Below are 8,962 nucleotides of genomic sequence, written 5' to 3'. Positions count from 1 at the left end.
GACTTCTGGAGCCATTAAAGGACGCACAGTGCATAACCCCTTCTGAATAAGAAGTGAGAGATGACTTCAACCGTAAACCATGATTAGTACCAGGAGTGCTTTTAACACCACTTACTGTCAAAGGCGGCCCACGTCGTTGTTAACCGCCGCCCACTCAGACCAGTGCCTGCATTTCTGGAACATCCCACGAGAGGACGCCCTTGCTCCCCAGTCCTAGTGAAACCTGAAGGCGGAAGACTTCGCCAGGGCCCGGGCTCCCTCTCCAAGGTGAAGGGCCTGACCTCCTACAAAGGCCCGCTCTAAGGTGATGAGCAGAAGCCAAACAGGCCTAAGCGGGACTGGGTTACAATCAGGCCCAGGCCTGGGTCCGCCTCATTCAGAAGCGGCGGTGAGCTCGGAACGCCTAGCTTTGCGAACCCTTGCCTTTCACTGGCATGGCCACCCGGCAGGGCCCCAACTAGACGCGAGCCGGTGGGGGGGAAAATGCGGGGCAGCAGGGATTGGTGGCGCCGGGGCCGGTGGGCGGCAGCACCGAGGCCCTCCAGACGGCAAGGGTGAGGCCTCACGTGCCTGTGCAGTGGACTCTGGACACAGTCACACCTGATTGGAGGCGTCAGGTTGCGGGGCGGTCAGGGAGGACTGTGATGGGGAGGGGACCCGCGTTAGCAGAGCGCCCAGCTGGGCTCACACACCTCACCGCGGGGACACCCAGCGAGTGGGGCGGGGCGAGGGCGGAGTTGAGGAGGAGGGCAGGGCCAGGCGCCAGCCTTTGGGTTTCCATTTCAAACCCAGAACCTCGGAGCATTCCAAGAATGGGGTGACGGTCCCGGGGCTGCCGGACGCCTTTGCCGGTCTGCCCGTTGTGGCGAGCTCTCCCCGAGGCCGGCCCGTCCCTGTCTGCGCGCCGCTCGTCCGCGGGACGCCGCCGGCCAGTCCGGAGCTCGCGACGGGCCTCACAAGCTCGGGCGGTCAGTGGGCGGGGCGTCGCCAGTGACGTCGCATCCCGTTTCGATTCTCCGCCCCTCTCCTTGGCCTGTATATAAGACTTGGCCGGGCGTTCGCACTCTCACAAGTGGACGCGGACGCCGGGCGCGGGTTGCCGGTGGAGGTAGGGGCTCGAGGGCAAGGGCCAGCTCGGACGTGTGTCCGCGCCTCGGAGGTGGCAGCAGGCAGTGCCGGGCGGTGAGGCGACGATGGAGCTCTTGCGGACTATCACCTACCAGCCGGCCGCCAGCACCAAGATGTGCGAGCAGGCGCTGGGGAAGGCTTGTGGCGGGGACTCTAAGAAGAAGCGGCCGCAGCAACCCCCCGAGGAGCCGCAGCCGCCGCAGCCCCAGGCACAGGGGCAGCCTGCAGCCCCGCACCACCATCACCACCACTCGCACTCGGGGGCCGAGATCTCGCGGATTATCGTGGACCCCACGACGGGGAAGCGCTACTGCCGGGGCAAAGTGCTGGGAAAGGTGACGAGCGGCGGGCGCCCGGCTGCTTGACGGGAGGGAGGTCTGCCCGGGCAGCTCCCTGGACCCTGAGTCCCAGCGTCTTGGCTTCTCAGGGGCCTCTGATCCCGGCGGGACGTGGGTGTTCACCTGCCCTGCTCTGGCTTTTGTGCGCTGACAGCGCGCGATCGGCTTTACATCCTTAGCCTCGGCTCTGAGTGCCTCCCGCAGCCCAAAGAAATTGATCTTGAGGCCAGAAGCGAGTGCTTTCCACTCCAGCCCCTAGCTTCCTCCACCTGCTCCCCAGGGAATTTTCCTGACAGGTCTCTTCAGACATTATTTTTCATCTCCCTGATCCCAACCCCCTCCATAAAGCTCCTCTTTGTAAAGCGAGAAGGGGAACTGTTCTGTTTTCAGGAATGCATTTCCCTTCCTGAAGGAGCTTTTAAAAAGTACAGAGCATACGTCTGTCCAGCCTTACTTCCCCGTAATTTTCCTTCTCTAATTTTTAAAATATTTTTACAAATATCTGCTGTCCATTTTTCTGCCACACTCAATGCTGTCTCGGCTTTGTTTCAGGGTGGCTTTGCCAAATGTTACGAGATGACAGATTTGACGAACAACAAAGTCTATGCTGCAAAAATTATTCCTCACAGCAGAGTAGCTAAACCTCATCAAAGGGAAAAGGTGTGTATGACTGTTGAGTAAAGTATTTTCTTTGTGTGCAGGGATGGCCCTTCCCTGTTAAGAAAATGTCTTCTGCATGTGTAAGCAACTGGCTTACAGAAGGTGACAGAAGGCTCATCAGCTTTGTCTTGCTTTTTCTTTCAGATTGACAAAGAAATAGAGCTTCACAGAATCCTTCATCATAAGCATGTAGTGCAGTTTTACCACTACTTTGAGGACAAAGAAAACATTTACATTCTCTTGGAATACTGCAGTAGAAGGGTAAGCTTTAACTCCTGTTTGAGTCCATTTACTTCCCCCAAACTGAAGTGGGATTCAAATTGCATTTTATCTGGGATTTTAGTGGTGGTGGCAATTATTATATTGCAATGTTAACTTTCATCACTCAACCTGCAAAAGGAAATTACTGATTTTGATAACTTTATTTGACAGATTCTCTTTTTCCCTTCTCCTCTCCTAGTCCATGGCTCATATCTTGAAAGCAAGGAAGGTGTTGACAGAGCCAGAAGTCCGATACTACCTCAGGCAGATTGTGTCTGGACTAAAGTACCTTCACGAACAAGAAATCTTACACAGAGATCTCAAACTAGGTAAGCCCTCTATTCCAAACACTGACTTTTGCTTTAAAGAGAGGTGTTCTTTTCTTTTCTGTCTCCCTTGTTATGTGTTAATGTTCTTAATTGGGATCTAGCCCATGCAATCGTTTAGAATCGGGGACTTCAATAGTAAACACCTGACTGCCAGCCTCCAAAGAGAATATGTGTTTATTTGGTTAGAACATCTTTTCAAGGGGATTCAGGTTTTGTTTTGTTTATCATTCAGGGAACTTTTTTATTAATGAAGCCATGGAATTAAAAGTCGGGGACTTCGGTTTGGCAGCCAGGCTGGAACCCTTGGAACACAGAAGGAGGTGAGTCAGAAAGATACATCCTGAAAGGATTTTATAGAGATCAAATATGCCCCTTTTCCCCCCCAGTTAATGTTTTGGAGAAGGTCCATTGATACTAACATCCACAAACCACAATAATGTTAATCCATGAAAACAGTAAGTGCCCACTCTGAACCAGGCAGAGTACCTTATGCCTATGAGTTGATTATGAAAGAAATTTGTCTCGTATTTGCCTGACATGTTACACAAATGCTACACTGTTCTTGGTCTCGGTTAAAAACACTTTGTCATGTAGCTGAAAAAAATTACACATGTATTAAAAAAATTAAGTCACTCGGTCAAATGTTAATTGTTGAGATGCCAAAAATTAAAAGTCAAATTTTTCTAAATAGGAATTCAATACAGTACTTTTAACATTTTATCCAGATAACTAAGTGTAAACAGTTAATGAGATCTTCATATTTTGTTCTTCTAGAACAATATGTGGTACCCCAAATTATCTCTCTCCTGAAGTCCTCAACAAGCAAGGACATGGCTGTGAATCAGACATTTGGGCCTTAGGTTGTGTAATGTAAGTAAATTCACCAAAATGATCAAAAAGCAAATTTGTATTTAGAATTTAACAATCGAAAAGAGTTGCTTTATGACCATTCCTAAAGAAGTGTTCTCTTGCACACAGGTATACAATGTTACTAGGAAGACCCCCCTTTGAAACGACAAATCTGAAAGAAACGTACAGGTGCATAAGAGAAGCAAGGTATACAATGCCATCTTCATTGCTGGCTCCTGCTAAGCACTTAATAGCTAGCATGTTGTCCAAGAACCCAGAGGATCGTCCCAGTTTGGATGACATCATTCGACATGAATTTTTTTTGCAGGTTGGCACATTTCTTTTATCTTTTTATTATGTGCTATTGATCAGTTATTCAACCAACTGGTTACTGAAAGTCTTTTCTGACACTCTGCAGGGCTTCACTCCAGACAGACTCTCTTCTAGCTGTTGTCATACAGTTCCAGATTTCCACTTGTCAAGCCCGGCTAAGAATTTCTTTAAGAAAGCAGCTGCTGCTCTTTTTGGTGGCAAAAAAGACAAAGCAAGATATATTGACACACATAGTAAGTTATAAGACTTCTGCTCTTCTGTATCCAGTATTCTATTTAAATTTGATAAGTTAAAGAATGTTTTTATGTTAGCGTAACAGCTGGTCTGTTTGAATACTGTTGAACTTTTTATAGCATGATAAATCTGCACTGCAAAATGTGATGGATAGCTTTTTTTCCCATCCACATTAAAGTGTGCTTCTTGCATAATTGCAGCTGATGGTAATGATAAAATGCTGGTTTAGCCTTGAATGCTCATAAGCTGGTTATTAATGTAAAAGGAGGAAATGTGGCTAGTTCTGTTCCTACCTTGTTAGCATAGACTAATGCTCATAATTCTTGTCTTTGATTTACAGATAGAGTGTCTAAAGAAGATGAAGAAATTTACAAGCTTAGGCATGATTTGAAAAAGACTTCAATAACTCAACAACCCAGCAAACACAGGACAGATGAGGTATGCTGGAAAAGAATAAAATAAACATTTTAAATCATTTCTGCTCTTTGCTAATTATCACATGGATTATAATTGCCACGATTCAAATATGTTCTATTTATTTAGAGCTTTTCTTCCAGCCATTTAAAAGGAAAGATTTTGTTTTTCAGTTTAACAGTGCATGCACTTGAGTCACTGAAACACCTTTTGTGCTCATTGCTTTTTGATCAGCTTTCCCAGCAACTGCCACAATCTCACCTTAACCAAGAATTTTTAACCTTAAATTGCAGACGCTTGACTTACTGTCTTAACTCTTCTCTTTTCTAGGAGCTTCAGCCACCTACCACTACAGTCGCCAGATCTGGAACACCTGCAGTAGAAAATAAACAGCAGATTGGAGATGCTATTCGCATGATAGTCCGAGGGACTCTTGGCAGCTGCAGCAGTAGCAGTGAATGTAAGTAGCTGCCAATGGCATTTTACATAAAACTATAAATGCCAGTGCTTAATACTAAGTAACTGGAGTCCATTTGTCTTGTGGCCCAATTTAACATAGAAGAGGCAAAATCAGAGGCCTTGGAAAAAGGCAAGGAACAGTTTTGAGACTTCTGTCCTCTGAAGTCGTGGAGGGAAAGTCAGCAGCCACCAAAGCCTAAGGTTTTATTGTTAATTATTTTATAATTTTCCCTGACTTTTCAGGCCTTGAGGACAGTACCATGGGCAGTGTTGCAGACACAGTAGCAAGAGTCCTTCGAGGATGTCTAGAAAACATGCCAGAAGCTGACTGCATTCCCAAAGAACAGCTGAGCACTTCCTTTCAGTGGGTCACCAAATGGGTCGATTACTCTAACAAATATGGCTTTGGGTACCAGCTCTCAGACCACACTGTAGGTGTCCTTTTCAACAATGGTGCTCACATGAGCCTCCTTCCAGACAAAAAGTAAGTATATCCAGTTAATGAAGTCCTGTCACTTCTTTAATCTTGCACTAAAGAAATCTAAGAACAGTGACTAACTGCTTCTGTTTTGTTTCTCCCTATGGTTCCTGTTTTTCAGAACAGTTCACTATTACGCAGAGCTTGGCCAGTGCTCTGTTTTCCCAGCAACAGATGCCCCTGAACAATTCATTAGTCAAGTGACGGTGCTCAAATACTTCTCTCATTACATGGAGGAGAACCTCATGGATGTAAGTACCTCCTGGATGTGGCTTTTCAGCAGTGGTATCTGAAGGGTAGTCTATAGACCAGTAGCATCGGCACAGCTCTGAAGCTTCTCAGAGGTGCAGATGCTCATGTCCTACCCTAGCTCTACTGAATCAGATTCTCTGGGAGGTGGGACCAGGAATCTCCAGGTCATTCTGATGCCTGCTCAAGTTGGAGAGGCTTGTGCTAGAAGAATTGGAAACTGCAGAATCTTTATGGGCACTTACTCTTCCAATTTCTTCTAGGGTGGAGATCTGCCTAGTGTTACCGATATTCGAAGACCTCGGCTCTACCTCCTTCAATGGCTAAAATCTGATAAGGCCTTAATGATGCTCTTCAATGATGGCACCTTTCAGGTAAGTGAACCTTTTAGGAGTATGTGTATTTAGGTCACAAAAAGTAATTTTTATCTAGCCATTTCATTATTGGACACACTTGTCTAATTCTTGAATATTTAGAGATGTCTAATATCTGTGTCTCCTTTTGAAAGGTGAATTTCTACCATGATCATACGAAAATAATCATCTGTAGCCAAAATGAAGAATATCTTCTCACTTACATCAATGAGGACAGGATATCTACAACCTTCAGACTGACAACTCTGCTGATGTCTGGCTGTTCGTTAGAATTAAAACATCGAATGGAATATGCTCTGAACATGCTCTTACAGAGATGTAACTAAAAGACTTCTTGAATGGACCCTATGGGACTCCTCTTTTCCACTGTGAGATCTACAGGGAAGCCAGTCAGATGGTCTACAGCATGTTGAAAAAGATGGACAGGTGGTGGTACGAAAACAATTCCTCTAGAGCCTGCAGGACTGGATGGAACCAGACCAGGCTGAGGCATACAGTTCTGAACTTTGGACAATCTGAGAGTGAACCAGAATGCAGTTTTCCTTGACGTACCTGTTTTAAAAGGTTTTTCAGACAATTTCGCAGAAAGGTGCATTGACTCTTCTCTCTGTTGAGAGCATTTCAGACAGAGGACTTGGAACTGTGAATATACTTCCCAAAGGGGAGGGAGAAGGGAGGAAGCTCCCATGTTGTTTAAAGGCTGTAATCAGAGCAGCTTTTGGCTACTCAACTGTGAACTATGGCCATATATAATTTTTTTTTTTTTTGTTAATTTTTGAAGACACTTGTGGCTGGAAAAGTGCATTCCTTGTTAATAAACTTTTTATTTATTACAGCCAAAAGAGCAGTATTTATTATCAAAATGTTTCTTTTTTTTTTATGTTGACCATTTTAAACTGTTGGCAATAAAGAGTATGAAAAAAGCAGAAACAGCAGTCTCCTGTCTTTGTATAGTGCATCACCACATCTCGACATTCTTTATCAAGGATTCTTGGCACTCTTCGGCATGACATCGAGTGTAGAAGCATGCTAGAAAGTTAGATCTTTGACTTTTTGTTTGTAGGAAGTAAATCCTTAACCCCTGAAGTACAATCAAACATTTTCTGGGTAGATCTAGCTTGAGAAGAGAAGATTGTAACAAAACTACTACTCCTGTTAAAACCAAAGTCTCGCCCTCCTACTAAATCCACAACCAATTTCTCTCTGGAGTATTTCCTTAAAACTCATTTAGCTTGGAGCTGAAAGCCAGAGTCATCTTGGGTAAACAGATATCTGTTATGTGTCAATAAGTACAGGAAGCTTATCTTAATATGGGCAAAACTATGCTTTATAATAATTGCACCACCTAAATGTATTACTCAGCTTAAACCTGCCTAAACACTTCCAGTGCCGCTGGCACAACTAGTACACCATTCCAGTAGTGTGAAGTACTTTATAAATAAGTCATTTTATTTTCCTTCTGCTGGGTGCATGGTGGATGAGGAATGGCAGGGGAATCAACCTATGGTTTAAGCCCATCATTTATACTATCAAATTCTCCAGGAGGCCAATCTGAGAATGTTTTCTCTTTCAGTGGGCTCTACTCTTAGGCAGGTGTGAAAAGCTGCTCATTCTGTTATTCTGAACTTCAGTGACCTGTATGAGATGCAAATACTTATTTGCCAACTGTAATCACACTAAGGAAAATACTGTCCTGAGAAAGGCAGCACTCTCACGTATTAGGCTCTGTGGACACTGGAATCCTGTCATAGTGTAGAAATGGGGGTACGACTTTCACATTTTCCTAAAATTCTTACGAACACTATACCTGTTCTGTGTTAATAAAAGTCACACCTGGGGAATTTGTTAGGGATATTTCACAGGCCCTAGAACTCGGGCTGGCTCGAGTTCTCTGGCCATGTACACAACTTCAGCCTTGGTTAAATGCCTTACAGTGATAGCATAAGAATACTAGATAATTACACTGATAGCCAGGTGTGCAAAAGTAGGATCTGTTTCTATTATGAGCAGAGAAAAAAATAGGAGTTTGCAAGGTGTAGGAAGTGGTCTTTCATCGTAAGTTTCACAGTGTACATTACTTCACGTTTTCATAAAATATATACCTATTCACTCTTGAGGATCTGTGTGCAGATCCAGGGCCCCGCACTGGAGATGGAGAAAGAACCCGAGCCTCTCCCTACCCTCAAGGAAGCAGAGTGGAGGAGACAGTGCATTTACCTATTAATCTGATAAGTGCCGTGATATTATGATAAAGGTATGCTCTGGGTGTTGTGGGAACCAAGAACAGGAATCCTAAGGAAGGAGCCCCAGGCATGGGGTGGACTCAGAGAATAGATTCCAGAGAAGAAGATTCTTTCTTATTGGGTTTGGAAAAATGAATGGGGGTTAAACAGAAATGTGAGATAGGGAAGGGCATTCTAAGCAGTGGAAATAACAGATGTAGATGTCAGAGAGTTTAAGGGAGTATGTGTGTGTGTGTGTGTGTGTGTGTCTGAAGCATCACAGGTAAGGCTGGAAGAAACGGACGTGATGTGTCCCGCTATGTCATGCCAAGGCATTTAGGCTACATTGAAGGCTATGTGTAGTTACTGAAAGATCTTAAGGAGAAAGTGACCTACTATTTTAGTTTTATAAAATGCATTCTAGGGGCATAGGCAAAATGGGTGGGGAAGAAGATGGAGAAAGACAACCCAAACAGTAAAGAGATTAATGGTGGGACCCAGTGAGAAAGGACAAACAGAAAAAGAGCATATAGAGTTAGATAGGAAGTATCGCCTTCGGCCCATCTGGTTTATTTCAGTATCCCCAGCACTAAATCCCAGGCCTGCCATATAGCAGTGAAATAATGAATGAATA

General features: G+C 44.7%; 1 protein-coding gene across 1 annotated transcript; it reads left to right on the top strand.

Moving 5' to 3' along the window:
• The first annotated feature begins 1,011 nt into the window (after positions 1–1,011).
• PLK2 (polo like kinase 2) lies at positions 1,012–6,948 on the top strand. Its single transcript, XM_002918316.4, has 14 exons — positions 1,012–1,463; positions 2,019–2,126; positions 2,271–2,387; positions 2,587–2,716; positions 2,949–3,036; positions 3,491–3,586; positions 3,695–3,893; positions 3,984–4,131; positions 4,473–4,570; positions 4,877–5,006; positions 5,249–5,489; positions 5,605–5,734; positions 5,996–6,106; positions 6,241–6,948. Exons 1-14 carry the CDS (start codon positions 1,194–1,196, stop codon positions 6,430–6,432), a joined length of 2,058 nt encoding a protein of 685 aa, XP_002918362.1. The 5' UTR covers positions 1,012–1,193; the 3' UTR covers positions 6,433–6,948.
• The last annotated feature ends 2,014 nt before the right edge of the window (positions 6,949–8,962 follow it).

The sequence above is a fragment of the Ailuropoda melanoleuca genome, chromosome 3 (assembly GCF_002007445.2).
Source record: "Ailuropoda melanoleuca isolate Jingjing chromosome 3, ASM200744v2, whole genome shotgun sequence".
NCBI lineage: Eukaryota > Metazoa > Chordata > Mammalia > Carnivora > Ursidae > Ailuropoda > Ailuropoda melanoleuca.
Note: the sequence above shows the minus strand (reverse complement) of the source record. Positions and strands in the feature narration are given on the sequence as shown.